Source organism: Merops nubicus, unplaced genomic scaffold (assembly GCF_000691845.1).
Source record: "Merops nubicus isolate BGI_N331 unplaced genomic scaffold, ASM69184v1 scaffold9892, whole genome shotgun sequence".
Lineage (NCBI taxonomy): Eukaryota > Metazoa > Chordata > Aves > Coraciiformes > Meropidae > Merops > Merops nubicus.
Genome location: NW_008595599.1, coordinates 36,765 through 57,196, shown reverse-complemented (window position 1 = coordinate 57,196; position 20,432 = coordinate 36,765). Strand labels below are relative to the sequence as shown.

General features: G+C 40.4%; 1 protein-coding gene across 1 annotated transcript in view; it reads left to right on the top strand.

The window, feature by feature from the left end:
* Positions 1-731: 731 nt before the first annotated feature.
* Positions 732-20,432, top strand: part of MED13 (mediator complex subunit 13) — a 53,044-nt gene continuing 33,343 nt past the window's right edge. Inside the window, exons 1-3 of the mRNA XM_008936104.1 lie at positions 732-797; positions 2,709-2,943; positions 12,639-12,807. Of these exons, the coding sequence (XP_008934352.1) occupies positions 732-797; positions 2,709-2,943; positions 12,639-12,807 (470 nt within the window). The remainder of the gene's footprint in view (positions 798-2,708; positions 2,944-12,638; positions 12,808-20,432) is intronic.

The window sequence follows — 20,432 nt, the reverse complement described above, 5'->3', positions numbered from 1 at the left end:
CTGGATTTTTCTCGCTCCCGCAGCCAATCCTTCCCAGTCATTCCACAATTTGCCCCTTTCTCATCTGATGACTAAAGAAACTGGAGGAAGAGGAGGGAGATTTCTGGATTAATTGCCCCCACTGGATTATTTATTTTTTCCTACTTCTCTTGCTTGGCATCTGAGAAGAGAGGAAGGAGGGATGTCGACTGTATTTTACCCCCAGCCCCCCCTGGATTAATTACCCCGTTTTTGGATCAATTACCCCTTCACCTTACCTCCTCTCCCTCCCCTCCTTACGCGAATGAGAAGACAAGAGGAACAGGGAGGATTTTGATCTTAATCTCCCGTCGTTGGATTACTTACCACCTCCCTCTTTCTGTTCTCCCCTTCCGCGGTGGCTTTACCCCCCCCTCCCCCGTTTGATATCCAGAAGAAGAGAGAACGTTCCGAGTTTCTCTTAATTTTTTTTTTTTAAATTTTTTTAAATATATTTTTTTACCCCCCTCTCCGATACCACTCTCCTCCTGGGTTATTTACCCTGCCACTATTTCGCGTGCGTGTGTCTGTATGTAAATCCCTTATTTAATTGTATTATTATTTGTGCGTGTGCAGAGTCCCCCCTCCCCCTTTCCCTCTCGGTGTCTGTCTCTCCCTCTCTCTCTCTCCCTCTCTCTCTCTCTCTGTCTGTCTCTTTCTTTCTTGTCGGAGGCTGTGGGATAATGGCGTGCGTGTGGGTTGTGGCTGTGAGGATGAGTTCCTGCTTCGTGCCGAACGGGGCCAGCCTGGAGGATTGCCATTCCAACCTCTTCTGCCTGGTAAGTGTCGGCCACCGGCACACACACGCCCGACAGACAGAGAGTGAAAGAGAGAGGAGCTCTGGGGGAGGGGAGGAAGGGGGAGTGCGAGCAAAGCAGCCATTTTTAGCATAGCTTCTGCTGGATGAGTCCTCAGAGTAGGCCCTGCCTGGAGCCAGCCAACTCTCCCATGCCCCTCTGGTTCCCCCTCCATCGCTGTCTGTCTCGCCTCGCCCCTCCCTCCGCTTTCTTCCTGGATAGTGTCCTCCCTGCCGCTCGCCTTTTCCTCCGCTTTCCTCGCCTGCAACTTTTCCTCCTTTCTCCGTATCCTCCTACCTCTGCCTCCGAACGTGATATTTCTCGCAGGAGGTAAGGAGATCTGCTGCTCCTCCTTTCGGCCCCACATCTTGGGGAACTTTCTGTTTTCTCTCCCCACTCGTGACAGCCTCGGCAAATCTGAGCCGAAACCTCCCTCCTTCCTGCCTTTTGCAGCGACCTCGTTTACTGCCTGTGTTTATCCCGGAGCTCCGCGTTGGGTGATGTGCTCCCCGTGAAGCGATGCTGTCTTAGGTTTTGTTGTGCACCATTTTGTAGCCTTTTTTTTCTTTTTTTTTTTTTTTTAACCCAAGTATGAAATCGTTCAAGTTGTTGATTCTGGTAGTTCCCAAAGTAAATTTGCTTTCACTGGACTGTGATGCAATTTTTGATGGCTGTGCTGAGCTGTTTCACCTGCTTTCTTAATGTAAATCAGCTCATCTTAGCTGATGGTGTGATGTTTATTATTCCAGAGGTTGTTCTAAGTAAAAACCTGTGCCAGGCTGTGGTACTGATATTATTGGGTGGAGGGGACTCTGGACGCTCCATCTTAGTAGTGCATTTTTAAATCTTAAAGTCCTTCCAGTGTCAACTGTTGCAGGCTCCCCACCTTTCCTCTAGATTGCTACTCCTCCCGAATGTAGGAAGTCTGCCATGTTAGCTGTAAATGTTGCACTAATCTTTTGTGTGTTGGCATGTTGGGAAGAAAAAAAAAGACTTCTTAGCAAACGCCAGCCTACCTGCCTCTCCTTTGCCAGAGAGAGGCCAGGGTCAGTCCCTGCCCTAGGGGCCTTAACATCACGTGAAGAAAACAGTACTAAAACTCGGGATGGTGTTGCATTGTAAATAATCCAGAAATTGTCTATTTCCTGTTAGTAGTAACTCTCTTACTTGGTGAAGTCAAATGAATTTTTGCCTAGAAGGGGATTTAGTGGCACATAACCGATGTGACCACAAGTCTGATATACAAGTTACTGATAAAACAAGAATTTAAACGCTTAAAATGTGGTGTGAGAAGTGAAAAGTGTGATAGCTCTGGGTAAAAACAGGTGTACTTGAGAGGCTTCCTGTGTGAGGTAATAGAGGATTTTTTATAATGGAGAAACTTGTGAAATTTTCTAAAGCAATAGATGGCTGGAAGAATATGTGCTTGAATTAGGAAAAAGGTGATACTCAAAATCTTAATCTTGGATTGAAAAGGATTGAAAAGGTAGTTGATGCATAAATAAGCAAAAGAAAGACCTTCTTTGCTAAGGCAAGTGTTTAGTAGATTGGAAAGTTGAAGTCTAAAAACATTGCATTGTTCACTCATCTTTCACTTTTTAAAATTTTAAACCCAATGTGACTTTTCTGTCTGTAGTCTTAAAGCTGCAGTGAGAATGAGCAGCTCTTGCTGTACTGCAGTTATTAAGGGAGATTTTAGAACAGGGGGCCTGGTTATTTCCAGTTTATCCTCTAAGGTACACAAAACTTACAAGTATGGTTTCTGTTAAATTTTGTGGGGTTAATCCTTCCTTCCACCCGCCTTTTCCTGCGCCATCCCCTCGTCACAGCGGGGTGGTTCTGCCGGGTTGTACCTGCCCCAGGGACTGACAGTTGTTCTTTTCCTTCCCTCAGGCTGATCTAACTGGCATTAAATGGAAGCGCTATGTGTGGCAGGGCCCAACGTCTGCCCCCATTCTCTTCCCGGTGACGGAGGAGGACCCCATCCTGAGCAGCTTCAGCCGCTGCCTGAAGGCGGATGTGCTCAGCGTGTGGCGCCGGGACCAGCGACCTGGACGCAGGGAGCTGTGGATATTTTGGTGGGGTGATGACCCCAATTTTGCTGACCTTATTCATCATGATCTCTCAGGTAGGAGGAAATGAATGCTTTCGGTCAGGGGAAGGATGCTGTTACTCAGGGCTGTCCTCTGCCAGCCCTTAGAAGATGTGTACTAGAGAGACTGTTCTTTACAGATAAGATCAATCCATTGCTACAATCTACATCAAACTATTAGGACAGCACAGTGATCAAGTGGCTACTGCCTGTGTTTAGGTGGTCTTGGTCTGCTAGATTTTCAAGAAGTTTTTGCTGCCCACTTAATTCCTTTGGAAAAAAAAAACAAAACAAACCAAGCCTGTGAATTTTGGCAGCTTCTTCACAAGAAAGCTGTGCCTAAAGCTGTGCCTGTGAATCAGAAGTGATGTCTTAAACATGTTTTGATAGGATCCCTTTTGTTGGGCAATTAGAACTTTCAGATTCAAACAGTAAACCCTATTTTATTATATAATAAGAACTGTGGGGATCTGGGCAACTCTTGAACTGTATGGAGTTGTTTTGATTGGAAGTCAAGTTGTTGCTGAGAAGACCTCTAAAGAAGGCACCTGAAAGTAGCTGGCTGGTTTTGTCTAAGAATTGCTAAACCTTGTGATTTTATGATTTCTCTCTCCCTCTTTCCCAGCGTTCTGAACCTGTACCTGGTTTCAAACATAGTTTGAAAAGATGAACAATATTTGTACTTCTCAATGTGCTTCAAATTTGGCACCTTGTTTTGAAAATGTTGACTTGTTGGTCTCAATTCCCCAGGTAGCTGACTTTCCCCTTGCTTATCAGTAAGGTGACAAAGTTAGGGTTCTAAACGGTGTCAGTCTAGTGGTGAGGCTGTGCTAATTCCAGAAAAAAGAAAAGGTCACGTCGCTCCAATTTCCTTTCAAATAATGTACACTATTCAGATTACTGAAGTGTAAAATGAGACCAAGGTTTGGTGACCTGGTAACCAGAAATTGTTAATGCTGTCTCTGTTTGTGGACAAGCTGAAGAACAAATAGGAGCTCGAAGCGCCACTGAGAAAGTTGACTTAAAACAATGGAATAATGTGTGAAATTTTCATACAAAAATAATACAATCTGAAAATCAGTTGATGCACTGACATGATGTTTGTATCTTTGAGTAACCGACTTCACATATTGGGATGTTGCTCATATTTCTGTCTGTCTTGCAGCTAGAAACTTTGCATCTTAAAGGGCATTTGCACCGTAGGTTGTTTGGTATTTTAGTGCATGTAAGGCTTCCTTATTTTGCCCTATGAATAACCTCAGTCTTGACCTGCAGGGAACATCCTTGGTATGACTGAGATGTAACTTGCACTAAGTGCTGCTATTGGCCTGGGCCTGCCCTGAGCAAAGACCAACACTTGTCTGAAAGTATTTGTGTATGTTTTGTTGGCTGGTGGGATTAAACTGAGACAAATCTATTACATGACTTTTTGAGTGGTAGAGCAAATGAAAGTCAAGCCATTTGGAGAGTGCATTTCTGCACGACCTGGGCATCAAAATGGTTTGAGCAACTTTTCTGTGCGTTCTGTGTTGTCTGCTGGTGCTGCAGCCTGGCAGTGCCCTGTGGAGGCCGTGGGGTGCTGCAGCTGGACTGGTGGATCAGCGTGGTTGTGGAATTACGCTTTTGCGCAGGTAGATAAGCACGTATCATCCCGGGGACTTACCAACTCTTAACCTCTCTGAGGGTATAAGGGAGAGATAGTAGGGGATTAGAGTTTCCCAGCCACCTCTCTGCAATTGTTTTTGGTATTTCCTTTGTTCAGGTCACCTGTGGGTGTCAGCACTTCAATGGAGGTATTCCCCTTGTCTCGCTGCTAGATATTTTTCTACGTAAATGCTTATCGGTTGTGAGATCGCTGCCTGTGTCTGTGTGTGGATGTATCTGACATCTTGGTTTTTGCAGGCATAGTTCTGTCTCCTTTTTAGTTAAAAGGAGGCATTATAACCTCTTAGAGCATGTTTGTCTGCTTGGCTCTTTGGATCAGAAGTTGATAAAGATATTAATCAGGTAGCTTGTGTAGGAGAAAGCTGAGGAGTGCCTGCACCTGCACTTTTTCCTGTTACACAAAATCTTAATGTGAACCTTATAGAAGAAAGAATTATGACTGAACCCAAACAATGTTATCTGACCTTTGTCGTAGACCTAATGGATTTTTTTCATTGGCAGACAATTTCTCCTAGTAATTCACATTGTCCTGTTTTCCCAATGATGGCTTGTTACGTTTTCAATGGGGGAGATAAATTACTTCCTAGCAGAGGCTTGTTACCTGCAAAATTGATTGGAAACTGTTTGCTGCTGAAGATTAAGGTGCTGCCTCATTTAGAACTTTTCTGCTCTGTAGGTGAAGAGTGGGGAGGCTGAGGGGGCTGAGAGCAGTCTGTTGCTGCTTGTCTGTCCTTCATTGCTGATGGACAGACTCTTCTTGGGGAAGTGGGCCTTGAAAGACCTGTAGTGAGAAGCATGCCAGAGCAGTGTTAATCACTTCTGATTCTGGCTTCCTTTGGTATGAAACTATGCCCATTAAGAAGAGGTGGATATTTTGACTTTTTGCCCTCTTTTTTTTTTGTGATTTGTAGTTTCCATGAACAATGGACATTCAGTGTCTTCAACACATCTTGGTTGTCAACCCTCAGGGGTTTGAATTATGGCAGCCTTCAAGAATCCTGTTGTCTCCTTCCCAAGATCACTTCAAAAGGGAATGTACAGTTTTGTGGGTGCATATCTGTACATATCAGATTTTTAAAAAAAGAAATGATCTCTCTCTTCAGCCTGTAGATTTCAGAAGTTCATTCTTCGCCCTGAAGATACGTTTGAATGCCTGCTACTGGCTATATCTGAATTCTTATATCAGACCTTGGATAACTGTCTTGTTGATGGTCAGGAATTGTTGTTGCCTGGGGGCATGTCAAAAGGAGACTTGTTCAGAGATGCTGATTGATCAGTAATATTGACCTCACTCCATCATTTTTTTTTCTTCCCTAGGTAGCTATTTACTGTATGTAGTGGCAAAAACCTGCAAGTTCTACCCCAGCATAGCTAGCAGCAGACAGGAGTTCTAAAATGTTATTTTATCCTGTAACAACCTCAAAGGTTATGGTTTTGTTGTGACAGTGAGGCTTGATTATAGTAATTTTTGCGACTCAAATCTTGAAGTAGAACATCTCTTCAAATTTCAGAAGGCAGTGGTCTCTCACTGGTCTGATCAGCAGTTATTTTATCAGATAGGTTCTTTCTTATTTTGAAGTGGTTACCTATACACTCAGATGTTTTTTTACAAGTTGGCAGTAGGAGGTTTCAAACCCGAGAGCAGTTTGGTATGAATTATGTACAAGACATGGTTCCAAGGAAATGGTTACAATCTGATTAATGCTTGGATGGGGGAATGCTTCTGTATGCCTTTGACCTTCAAATCACATCTTCTAAATGGTGAGCTATAAGATGTCTTATTCATTCTGGTGTCTATTAAATCTTGTTAATTTACTTTAAAAATTGAAGGGTTTTCCTTGTACCTGTCATATGTCAAGTTAATCAGTTTTTGTTTGTGGAAGGGTCTTCCTTGTGCTTCTGCAAGGGAGAAAAGTATAAAAATGATGCTGGTCTTAGCTCCTTGCTGGGCTTGTAGGAGAGCTGGGAAGAGCAAGGAGAAGGGGCCATGTACTGATGCTTCTCTCTTGATGGTGTATGGTTAAAACAGCAACAGTGGTGGCAGCAAAGATGTCCCTGCCGTGTCGTCCTCGGTGCGTGCGTGTTACGGATCGAATCCTTCTCTCCAAACACATCTGTGAATTGGCTGGTTTGTGCTGATGTCAGCATCGAGTGTCTCGTTGCTTTTAATACACTGGAAAGCAGAGTATGAGCCAGTTCTCAGTCACTGTGCTGGGGGTTCTGCAGAACAGCCTGCCAGCTGGACGTGGCCGGCAGAGCAGGCGTCCAGAGTCGCTGTTCCTGAGACCATTGAACTCCTGCAATAAAAGGATGCTTTCTGGAGGACTTTGTGCCTGCTGTCAGGGTGGTGAGCTGGAGTAGCTAGCCTGTAGTGGGTGCCTGTGTGCCTGGGGTTCCTGGAGCTCTGCTGTGTGGGTGGGCTGGTGTTCCTTCAGCCTTCCGTGGCAGAGCTGTGGCCACTGCAGCAAAACTGCTGATGAGCGTTATGCTAAAATTACTGAAGCAGCCTTTGTAAAATTTCGGTGACTTGGTGTCAGTACCAGCTCCAAGGTCATGTTAAATTTTTCCCATCTTCCTCTTCTGCTAACGAACGTGCAATATCCGTGGAATAAGGTGGAAAATACTTTGGCACAGTCAATGAGGGATGTGCATCATCGTGTTGGTTGTGCAGTGTCACATGCATAAAATACCTGTATAAATAATAACAGTGACTCCATGGGCACTAAGGGTAATGTTTAGCAGTGTAGGGGAAACGTCTGCCTATGAAATTACTCAAAGACACCGTGGAGGAGAATATTGGAACATTTAGCTACAAAGTTTTTCATTTCTAATTTTCATGTGGCCCTGCAGACCAGACCAGGCAAACTTACATGGTGCAAACAGTGAAGGAAAGCTGCTACCTTGTTAACCTTATAAACAGGTATAGTTACACACTCACAGAAAGGTCATTACATTTACATTTTTAATATTTAGACAAATATTCTGCTGGGTAGAGCAAGCAGAAAGCCTGCTGTGTATGTGGTGCTCGTAAAGGGCTAACACTACAAAAAAAAGTTCTATTGATGTTGAATATTTTGAGTTTGGTATTTTGGACACTAGCCTGAGTTTTGGCTTCCTTCTCAGATGATAAATTTTTCCAACTAGTTTGGATATTTGGAATCTTACATGTAGGCTCTTAGTGAATGCAGATAACAGATACAACTCTACTAGAAGCAAACTGAAGTTATCTTACTTGGTACCTTTTGAATTGTATTCAGTCCTTCCCCCCACCCCCCAAAATCTGTTGCTTCTCAGTTATTTCATAAGGGATTATGAAATTATTTTTCAGTAGGCTAACTAGGTAATGCTTGCTTTGAGCAATTTTATTTAATCTTCAAGTATTTGAATTTAAAGATCCGTTTTTTGAAACGGAAAACTTTACTTGAAGTGTTTGTCATATTATTACAATATTGTGTACAGCAGCAATTTCATACTACTTTATTATGCTTCCCTTGTAATCTGAAGCTTATATAGGAGGTTTGATTGTATAAATCAGTTTTGGATCAGTCTGTTTCTATAATTGGCATGCTGTCAAATGATGACAGCAAGCCCATGAAGGTAAGGAATACTTTTAAAAGACGTGTCTCAGTTATGATACTAAAAATGGATTCTTTTTTTTTCCTGTTCTCTGTGTAATTGATGTGATTGGAGTTGGGGAGGAATTGTAGTCCAAAGTGGAAGCTTAACTGTGATTTATTTCTTTGCATAGTTTATTGTTGAGGTTTGTGGAGCATTAGGAAGATACTTTTAATGGCATGGTAAACATATTCAGCTTTTTCAAGATTTGATGCTTACTGGTGTTTTTGCTGATGAGGCCACCTATATATTAAAAAGAAGGGGGAAAATCCACATTCTTTAAATGTCTTTTTGAAAATGTAATTTTAAAAATGCTGTGTATTTATTCCAATACAGATTAAGAACGTTAAAAATTTTCTTGAAAAAAAAAAAAAATACATTAAGCAAAGGTCTGTTTATTTGCTAGCAATCCTTAATAAATAAATGTGACTAAAGATCTGTAGGTAACATATGGTTTAAAACATGTGACTTGAATTAAAATGAAAGGGTTTAAAGGTACTACTTTTTCAAAATTCACTAAAAATTGCAAGGCTTTTGTATTCTGAGTGTCCTTCCAAACTCCTGCCTAAGAGTGTGCTTGTGTAAGAGCACCAGAAAGACAGAAGAGCATCATTGGTAGAAATAAACTTTGCTGTTTCAGGTGAACTATATGAAGAATGTAAAGTAGAACATCAAAGTACTGAAAGCACATAGGCACCTACAGCTGTTCCATTAAAACTGGATAGTGGCTGTACCAAGGAGGTGCTGACTGAGAAAGTTCTGTTATTTATGTAGAATGAAAATTGCTTTTCCCTGGCCATTGTTTCCATTAATGCTTCATCTCCTGAGAATTTTTAGCTACATTTGAGGAAAACTCTCCACTTAATATGCAATGTAAAGAGAAGGGAAACTAAATTCACTGTAGTAGGATGGTCTGTGTATAACTTGTTTAATGGATTGACATAAAACTATGTTGCAGAGGAGCTGAGTGGTTTGGACAGCTAAAAGAGCCAATTAAAAATAAATTATTTGTAACCTTCACATTGCTAGAGCACTTTTGTGGATAACACTTGTCTGAAGTGAAATTGTGGCTTAACACCTTTTTAAAATGTCAGCAACTTATTTTGTTTTGTTGTTGCTATCAGATTGAACACTTGGAGTTATGACATTTAAGAAAGATTAGAAGACAAAAGTGTCCCTTCCTCTTCCTCTCTTTTTAAATATGGTTTTCTTCGTACAATTTCTATTAAGTAGGAGGATTTTTCTCATCTTGAGAAACAACAATTTGAATGAAGAAAGAATAGCTGAGAGATGTGAGCAGATGTCATATTTCCTTCCATCCGCCACTCCAAAAAAAGGGGGAGGGTGGGAATGACTAAATAGACTTCAAAAAGGCAGAGAACAGTTACTGCTGGGTTTTTTGGCATGAATTTGAATAATGTTCTGAAGTGAGTGTCTTTAGTTGTCATATTTAATCTTCCCTCCCTATATTTCTATAGCAAGATAAACTTCAGTTTGAACAGGGGGTCTTATTTTGGGCACCAGACGTTCATCCTGACCAGCAGGCACACTTACAGCATGGTGTCTTTTTAAATATTAGAGTTTTAATTGTAATTTCCATCTAATGCCTTACACTTTCCCCACATAATATGCTTATCTAAGAGCTCTCTGTCTCAGCACTGAACTAAGCTAGGAGAGCTCTTGAGAATTGCAGTTGTGTGGCAGGTTCTCATGTGTAAACTTCTGTTTGTAACTTGGTGGTTGGCACAAGTATTCGTGTGAAAAGAAATACCTACCACTTATTACTGTCTCCAGAAAACTGAAACCTCTCCTTTGTGTCCATGGTATGACCATGGAAATACAGACTTTGAATCACACTTCAGGATCTTTGCTGTTTCAGCCTATTTCTTCTCATTGATGCACTAATACGTCAAAACAAAATTAGGCATAAAGGCTGTAAATAGCTCTTTCTGTTTCCTCTTATAATGGGTAATTGATGCAGGGGATGGCCTTAGAATGATTTTTTAAAAATAGGAGAGCTATATAAACCCCAACTATTTAACCTTTGAAATGGTGTGGAGTTTATTGTGCAGTTAAAGTCCAATATCATTAAGCTTTGTAGTTAATGTTTGCTCTATTGAGCTGCTTGTTTGCCACTGGTTGAGCAGCAGAGCTGCCTCTGGGATAGGGCTGCTCCTCTCCCAGCTGGGGAAAAGGTGTCCCCTTGGCACAAACATTTTTATACCCTTTGACTTTGGACCTGGTTGCTTTTTGTTACAAGTTTCTTGCATGATGTTTCCTTAGTGAGTTACTGTATTATCTTGTAGCTGTGTGGTTTTTAAAAAACCCTGTTTTGCTGAACTTCAGAACTAAATAAAGGTGGTGGGCTGGGACACTCATGATGAGGTCTCTTATATAGCAACTGCAGTTCCTTGCTTTTCCTTGTCTTTACCTGGAAATTGTTTTGTGTAATGATTCATCTGTAATGATGCACACCTTGTTTACAAATTATGTGGCAGGTCTATTTACTCTAATTCTGTCCCTCAGAGAAGGATCCTGGGTGTAATTTTTTCTTTAACTCACAATACAGCCCTTGAGTGGAAATGCATTTTTACTTGCATCAATCTAGCAATATATGAATTTTTCCACCATGTTCTGGCCACCATGTTCTGGTTGAAATAGTATCTTAAAATTGCTTTCTCTGTCATCTTTTGTCTTAAAGACTTTTTATTGTAATAATCTTTAAGGATTTTCTTTCTGAATAAAACTTTTAGGTGTCTGGTTTTCTGCATGCTCTCTAATTTAAGGATATTGAGACTTCAGTTAATGCTATTGCAACCTTTTAAGCTTGTAAGTGGCTTCCAGATAAAGGTGAAGGGGCTTATTTCAAAGGGGGATTTGAAACGCAAGGACTTGGCCATATGTATTACTGAGGTTTTCTGACCATCAAGCAAACTGGTGGAAAGCTGGTTGAACCCAAATCCTCTGTGAAGGAGAGGGGACCAGACAGGTCACTGTTGTAAGACACGTTGTATGGAACTCAGCCTGAACCCAGGCCTTGCTTCTTGGAGGTGTGCAGAGAAAGCAGGAGGGGCAATGAAAGTGAAATGTCAGCAACCCATCCTAACTTGCAACTCTTAGGGGGGTGGAGCAGGTGACCTCCACAGGTCCCTCTCAGCCTAAATTATTCCATGCCTATTAGAGAATGAGGTAAAAATATGTGTCCTGATCTGTGTCAGACAGTCTTCTAGTCTGTGCTGCTACGAGGAGTATAAAAGCAATGGCACTGTAAGAATAACTGTGCTAGGTTAGTCCAAGGAGACCAGTAGCAGATCCTTAGGGATAGATGTAAAACATAATATAAATTTTATTGTAGGCATAAAGATGAGACCTGATTGCCAGTAATGTAAGGACAAGATCTTCAGATTTCTCATCTTGCCCTCCATGTTAGTGTTTTGCTGGGAATGAATGCTGCAGTGTATGTACTGAGGAGTACTACAGGAACTTGCACGCCCCCGTTTTTACTTGTGTAACCTAATAGTAATGCCCTTGTTGTGCTTTGTACCAGTGCATACACTTCTAGGGCCTGTAAACTCTGCTCAAACACTGATGATGAGCCAGAGTGGTTGGAGAGATTACAGCTTCGTGTAATGAATCTTGCTTTCTGATTTGGCAAATCCATTCAGCTTGTGGAAGTTGGGTTCTGTGACTGTGTTTGATTTGTGGGGCACATAAATTCCCAATGTTTCGCCTCAGAACCATATCAGTACATGCTGGACTTTGTCTTTCTGCTCACTACTTTGCTGTGTACAGATCAGAAAGCAGGACTAGCATGCTGAACTATCTTTCTTTATTTTGAATTAAAAAGAAAAATTGCAGTAGTGAGAGTCTTCTGGGGAATGTCAGGTTGCTCTTACCAGTTTTCTTAATCTGAGTATTTTCCCATTCTCTAGCAAATTACTGATCAGCTGAGCCTCAGTGTTCAATGATATTTGTGCCTAGCTTTCCTCAGTCAATGGTAGCTAAAGACACTAGGATATTGGAAAAGTTTGGCTTTGGGCAGATTATTTTTAAGCATAACTGTGAGCTAACTCTTCAGAATAAGTAATTTAGACTACCCAAAACTTGAGCCACCTCACAGGCAAACTGGTGATTTTGCAGTCATCTTGCAGGCTGGAATCTATAACTATAACATACTGGTGCTCCTTGTTTTCCTTTCATGTACAAATAGCTGTTGAATGGTTTTGGTTGTTTTTGTTGTGAGAGAGGAGATTTTTACAGCCCACTGCTTTGGGCAGGCACACTGTTACAAAGTGACTGGAGTTGTTATCTGATCTTTACAGGCTTTTTTTGGTCCCATGTTACGCCATGAGTGCCTTAAAAGCTTGTGGGGTACAAAAGGATGTTATAATATGTGCATGAAATAATAGGATGGAATTCAATGCTAATCTTTTTCCCCCTTTGCCTTACAGAAGAGGAAGATGGTGTTTGGGAGAACGGGCTCTCGTACGACTGTCGCACTCTGCTCTTCAAAGCTGTTCACAACCTGTTGGAGAGGTGCCTAATGAACAGGAACTTCGTACGCATTGGGAAGTGGTTTGTGAAGCCTTATGAGAAAGATGAAAAACCTATAAACAAAAGGTAGGATGTTTTATTTTGCTTTATGAAAGAAGTTATAGGGTTTATTTAATCTTCATGCTAGAAGAAACATTTAATTAAGAACATACTATTGTTTGTTTGGGAACCTGCATCTCTGATCTTCCTTGTTTTTCTTTCTTTTTGGAGTTCTTCAGAAATTCCTTATGACAAAAGGAAGTGATATTAGAGGCAGTAGGTAGTCTTCTCTGTGTACTGTTCATCATATATAGGCCATGGATAGTATGGTTGCTGGAAAGGAAAGTAGAGCCTTCTAGGCAGGAGGAAAAGGATATTCATGTGAAGAGCTGCTTGATCTCTGGACTGCCAGTGGTAGTGACTGGCACTAATTCCAATTGTACATGTAATTCTCACTCTTTGAGCAAGAGGGATATGGAGATCTGTTTACAGGGACCACATGAGGTTTGGGCAAATTGAAGCTTATGAGGGATGTTGAGAGTTTGAAATGTCATCTTGTGGTCAGAAAGAAGGTTGTCTGGACACACTGGGGTTGTTACAATACATGTGGCCCCCACATTTGAGGGGGAGGTGGGTGAGAGGAGCATTTTTTATCTAAATTGGAAGGACTTCTTCTCATGGTTCTAATGTGGTTTGACACGGTCTGTGTTGCCTAGCAATAAATAATGAAATGAATAAAAACTAGGTTAGCTGGAACAAGTTTAATCGCTGTTCCCAAATCAGCTTTTAAAATCCAAAGTAATTTAAAGCTTAGATGATGGGGGTGCTGTGTGTGTGTGTGTTGTGTGTGTATATATGTGCATGTTAAATCTTGCATGCAGAAAATTTTGAGACCAGTGGCTTTGGTTTTTGGGTGTGGAGTTGGCCATTGTTGGCATCTGCTGCAAGAAATTTAAACTTGAAAGAAAATTTGAGCTGTTCTGGAGCAAAAGGAGCAGAAGCACATGTTTGTATGTGTTTCTATTACTAGTTGTAAACTGCTGCTTTTAATTTGTGTATAAACTTTAGTTCTTAGGCATCTTTCTCCACCCTGGTCAGGGCAAATGTTTCCTCTCTGGGGTGTCCTTGTCCATCCATTTCTTCTGTGTGTTGTTGCTATAAATTGATAGTGAGGAGTTTACTTTTAACTCTTTAGGCCAATATTGTCTTGGCACAGTCTGGGCTTTCCTTATTTGGGGAACTGGTTTTCCAAGGTGCCATTTGAAGCTAGCATTAGTTTATGGTGTAGCATCTCTTCCAGTAATTCTGTAAAGCTCTCTGCAGCAGCTGGTAAAGCTGATGAAAGCTTTTAAAATAAAATAGCAGTGTTTGTTTAATTTGGAGGCTCTTGATTCTTTTTTTAAAGAAAGACAGAAGGTCAGCATTCTTGGTGAAAATAACTGAAGGAATTGTGAGCTTACCCCCACAACTTCATCATATATCATCCAGAACTACTAGGAAAATAAGTAGAAAGATGAGACAGATGTGTAAGACAATTTCATTGTGAAGAAATCTCAATGCTTCCTACCAGATAGCTCAATATCGTGTGATATTCTGAGTACTGGCACTTATGAAATGAAGTGAGGGGAATGGTTCATAGATGTGCATACTTGTGGCATATTTGTCTCATCCTTATCAGGAATATCTAGAATTTGGGTAATCTACTCTCAGGAAAGTCAGGCTGTTGACAGGTATCAGTTCAGGCCTCTGCTGCTCCCAGCAGCATCTTGTGGGAGAAAGCCAAAAGATTGGAACAGGTGCTTTGTGATGCCACCTCTGTAACTAGAAAGTGTCACTGTGTGATGGAGGAAATGTCAAGTGGAACAGTTTGAGTGCATTTTGGTCTCTTGTGTAAATTGTCCCTTTTGACTAAAAGAGTATTGCATTTCTCTCTCATCAAATGCTAAGTGTGATCCTGTGGCAAAGTCAACATAAGTCCTGCAGCCAGCCTAGGAGGTGTTCAGAGTGTTGCACCTGGGCTGCCAATAAGTTTTGTACCAGACAAGTGGTCTGGAACTAACAAAAACTAAACCTTAATGTAACTTTGTGTATCTTTCCTTCCTTGGCATCCACTTAATCAGCAAGACCTATACCGTTTATTTTTTCTTGTAGGTGTGGCTGACTTTTAAAAACAAAAACAAACCACCAACAGCCCATCCCCAAAGCCACTTTTCTGTTCATGATTATGGATGCACATAGCTTAAGAATGAGAACAGTTTTGGAAGATATATTTTTACCTTTTGGGCATTTTCACAATCTTTTGAATACTAGGGATAGTACTATTCGTAATGCTAATCTCAAAAGCATATCATAGTAGCTTCCTCATGTAGGAAGAATAGTCTTTGTCAGAAGACTTTGTTTCTTTCTGTTAGAAGTAGAGATGTATATCACCCCAAAAAGCAGTGCTGCTCCTATGTGGAGGTGGCCACAGTTGCATATGGCAGTTACTGTATCTGTCATGGGGAGTAAAGCCTTTCTGTTCATGAGGCTGGAATTGCTTCTCTGTATTGCTTGTGTTGATTAAGTGTGCATCACCTTCTTATGGAAGAGAAAAATTATCTGTGATGGTGTTAGTATATTTTTATTCATTCTTTCCTTCTTAAACAACATTGAATAGTGGGGAAAGTACAAGAAGAAACTGCATGGATCCAAAAATAAGAAGGTTTTGCCCCACTTGTGGTGTTTCTGCATGAGTGTTGTCTTGCTTCATTTCAGACCTCGTTACTGTTATGGTTAGTGCCTACTTCCATCCCATATTATTGCCATGCTTTACTTTCTTTGGGACTGTTCTTTGTATTAACATTCAGAAACCCCAAGTGTAGAATTCACCTGCCTGTAAGTTTAGAGGCACTGAGTATCCTGGGGACATGCAGTCTCCTACCAGTCTGCTTCAGACCATGGTTCATACTGCCCTGTGCTGTGGGGTTTGCCTGGGCACTGCACAGACTTGTTCACTCTGTGCAGGTGTAACTGCACGTTTCAGTAGGGATAGTTCTTGCTGGCAGTCCTTAGTTTTGAAGACTTTGATTAGACAGAGCAGTCAGTGCTCTTGGTAGTGAAGGTAACTTCTTAAGGTGCTCTCTGCAGCTATGGTTGTGCAATGTGCAGGACCTCCATCCCATTTTTCCCCTTCCCTTCTGTTTGAAGGATGTGTGAGTAGAGCTATTTCTTTCATTTGAAGCTGATCCCATCTGGATTTTTTGGAGTTGTTTGTAAGCATGTGGCTCCAGAGTGTGAGATTTTGTGTTGTCTCCCTGCAGTGAAAGTCAGTCTTGTTGCACTTCTCGTTTGTGTGTGGTAGTGCAACAGACGCAAGGCTGTGACTTCTAGTAGGTGTTTGGCTGTGGTGGTAGAGCCTCAGGCAGCTGTGACTTCCTGTCTGTTGCTCTGTTATTTTTCTTCCTTGTATAAGGTTATCTGTTTTTTTAAAAAGTCCATTTCATCTTTGTTGCACACATTTTAATCTTAAAAGGGGACTCCTCAAAGTTCACAAACCAGTGCCCCTGCAGCATGCAAATAGATGACCAAGAAAGTAAGAATTAGATGGAGTGTTGATTATTTAATTACGTTTAGTGATGTTACTAATAAAACTGAATAAATGAACCTCATTATTGTTTAATATCTCTTAAAAATGTTGCTATGGAAAAAGTAAAAACCTAAGATGTTTGCATTGTGGAGTTACATGTTGACAAAGCTGCAAGATAATAACCACGATCTGCTCTTCCCTCCCTCCTCTTACTTCTCCCTAGTCTAAAACCAGCGTTGAGGAAAGTGAGACAGTCCCATGTTTGGTGACATCTGATCTGTTAGAACAAGTCACGATTACCGTGCCTGAGGAAACTGTCTGAGGTTTTCAAGTATGCCAGTTCCACTGCTGTTTATAGACAGGGCAGGAATGGAATAGCTGACTCCCTAAAGGGTGTGTGGTGGGGTTTGTCTTGTTGCTGGTTTGTAAGTGGGCGATGGGGATCAGCAGGAGAACAACAATAAAATAAAAGACTAAGGAGAAGGCTTTTTTGCTAATGGTCTTAGTGGTAATCAAAGAGAAGGGTGGAAAAAAATCGTTGTCTTAATATTTGTCACAACCTTTTTCAATCACTTAAAGCAAGGTTTGATTCCAGAAGCTCAATAATGTGGTTTAAATGACTGCATATCAAATGACACAGTTTGACAAATAGGGAATGTCTTTCTCTTTTCTCCTTTCCAACTTACTGTGTTGTTATTGCCACACTCAGAAATATAGTTGTGTATGCTTCATTCAAAAACCAACCCTTTAAATGTGTGAGTTGTAGATTGTGATCTGCTGCATCCCACTGTCCCATCTTCCTTTTCTGGTTAGGCTGCTCAAACAACAGTCTTTGCATGAGACTTTTCCTCTTGCCAACTGGATGGTAAAATAGTGGTGTACACCTGGAACGACTACAGAGGTTCTGTAGTAAGCTCAACTTGCTAAACTTTTACACAAGTGAAATAACAGTAAGCAAAAAATTGAGGAATCCTGACTTTGTGGGAGGATCTGACAGACAACTGAAAATCTAGAATACTGGAAGCTACTATATTACTTGTATGGTTGCATTTTTTTCCTTTGTAAGTAGGAAATGATATAAGCAATTGCAGTGGGCGACAGACTTGTGTCTGATGAGTTCACTTAAACCAAAACACAAAAACCACCAAAAAAATCCCACCACACACCCAAAACAAACAACGTTCCCTCTTCCAAAAAGAAAAAGAAAACACAAACCCACTTGGAAAATCATAACTGATAAGCTTATCACAGCTTACAAAATAAAACTTGCTGTACAGGTTTCACAGGTAATGCTTATTAACATTGGTCTGGGTATGGGATTTATAGTGTCAGCCCACTGTTCTTTTATTTCTTCATGGAAATACTATTTTATCTACCTGATGTAAATAATAAGTATATGACTTCATGAGAAATAACTGCTGAAAACTATCCTAGATATAACTTCTTTTTTATAAGCCTTTGTACCTGTAGTTACCTTGACTTGAAGGCATGCTTATCATAGTCCTGCATATCTGTATTTTTGTTTCTCAATTAGGCCTTGGAAATGGTCTTTCAGAAGTGTTTGTATTGATAATACAACAGCATGACTGAGATCAGCTATTGTCTGTTTGGTCTTCAGTGCCCTTAGGACAAAAGGAATGCTGCATCTTTGGTCCTGAGCCCACATTTCTGCCTTTCCCCCTGCTTGGTTACCTTTTCCCATTTCCTGTGGGCCCCCTTTCCAGAGTACTGGAGTAGTTTGCTTCATGGTCCTTCTAAATGATGCTGCAGATTATTAAGGAATAGATTAAGGAGATTTCTGGGCACTAAAGCTCAAAAACTTCATATTTGAGAGTGTTAAGTATACAAGAACAAGATGTAGCCACAGTTTTTGTGTTTATTTCTATGTGTTTAATTTGAAACCTTAATAGCTGAAACTACAGGGCTTTTCCTTCCTACTAGTAGAATATTTACTGTTAAGTCTGCTCAAAGCCTTTTGCAGTGTAAATTTCCTCCCTATGTTAATCTTTAAATCAAACAATGTCAACATTTTTTTACAACAGCTCTAATGAGGCTGTTCTGGCATCATGTACCGGCAGGAGAGCAGGTGATGTTTTTCCTTTTACTGTAGACAGCTGGAATTGAGAGCTGCTGTAAGTAGGACAGTGCAGGATAAACAGCAGGAGCTGAGAGCATTGATCACATGATTGTCTCTTTGGAATATTGGGTTGCTACAGAGACTACGAGCAGACAAATTTAGCACTTTACATCACAAAGCAGTTTTCTCTTATTTAGCTTAAGTTACGGTGATAGTCGCTTCATCAGGGAAAACAAAAGAGATTATATGACTCTTGGTTTTTAGCTTTCAAACATTAAATCTGTGCTCTCCTTGTTCACTGAACAATAAGATAATACACTATACAGATACTTCACATTTTGTTAAATTAAAGTCTTATAGTGCATTTCAGTGTTGAACTTTGAGAAAATCTGGCTTAACAAGATGTTTGTAAATGTTTCTGAATGGGAAAGAGCAATACACTGAAAGCTGTTACACTGTCATGGAAATAGAGTTATGTCTAGCTATTATCCCTTTTCCAAATACGTTCTGGATTCTTATTCTTTATAGCATATGCATATTTCACTGGGAAAGTTCAAGTTCAGGTAATTGAGATGTACATCCTCAACTAAAGGATGCTAAAATATAACATGACTGGTTTATTAGTCTCACTTAAGTTCTGAAATACTGGAAGATGAGGAAGTGCTTTTTGTAGCATTGTTTATAATTGTACCTGGAGAATTAGCCTCTCATCTATATGTCTAAGTACATATATTTTCTAGTTGCATTATGAAAAAATCAGTTTTGCTTCTTTGTAAGATGTCACGCTATAGTTTTAATAGTGTACAAAAATAAAGTACTTTATTTCAACTTTGGTTTTATTGGGGTAAAGCCAAGCTTATTAATAGTTGAGTTATTTTAAAAACGTGGAAATCTTTAGGGTGAATTCTGGAATTCATGACATTCTGGAATACAGAACATTTGCTACATTTGTATTTGTTTTAGTGCACATAACTTGGTTATGGAATAAATAAATAGTTTTAACTCGTAGGTCTAACTAAAATCAAAACATCCTCAGCTATATGAAAAATATTTGAGAGCCTTTTGACAGTAGTCATTAATGATGTGCTTTGAACTGGAAGTTTTTTTCTACATTGCTATTAGCTATGTTTTTTGCTTTGTGTTAGCATCAAAATCAGCTTTCTGCTATATTTACCTTCATGACCATAGGGAGTTACTTGGAGATGCTTAGAAAAATGTCTGCTGCTCCATCTTTCTGTCAGTACTGAAAGCAGCATCTGTATTTTGAGATCTTATTACTTCATGTTAAGGTACAGAATATGTAACTTGTTAGAAAACATAGATGTGCATTTGTTGAGATTTCTTTGTGCTTTCACGTGAAGGATGTTAATGCTACTGTCTGCTGGAGGTGAAGAGCTCGTGGTGGGGCTCATACAGACTCTGATGTTCTAGGGGAACTTGTAGCCAAGGGCAAGAAAGGCATGTTTGTGAGTTGATTAGTGGTGATTCGAGCTCTTAGCATAAAAAGTAACACTGCAGTGTGATGAGTATGTATGATAGCAAGTTCTTCCTAGAGAACTAGGAACTGATTTCTCTTGTCCTCTATTTTCTTCAGCCCCTGGTGCTTAAAAAGCAAGACAAACACACCACCACCCCAAATAACCAAACCAAAACAAAAAGCTCCTGAAGTATTTAATTTACACAATTTGTGTGCTAGCTTTGTGGTTTTTTTCTTTCGCTTCATAAATCAAGAAAACTAAAATGTTTTTCCTAGCAATTATTTTTAGTGCTGTGTTAATATAACAATCTGATGTTAATATTTTACTTAATTCACGTTTTGCTTATTACAGCACATGCATTTTTAAGTCCTGCTCCTTTCTAGTCTGAATTAAGCTTGTGGAGTTTTGTACTTCAGGGTTATGGGTGGTGGATGGGAACTGCAGATGCTGTGTTTGAAGGAAGGCTGGCTGTTGGGGCAGCAGAGGTGTGGAGGTGGCTGCACAGAGAGCTGCTCTTCGTTAGTGCGCTGAGGAGTTATACCTGGAAGATGTGTGTAGTCACAAAGAACTGTTCTGAACAAGCACTTACAAA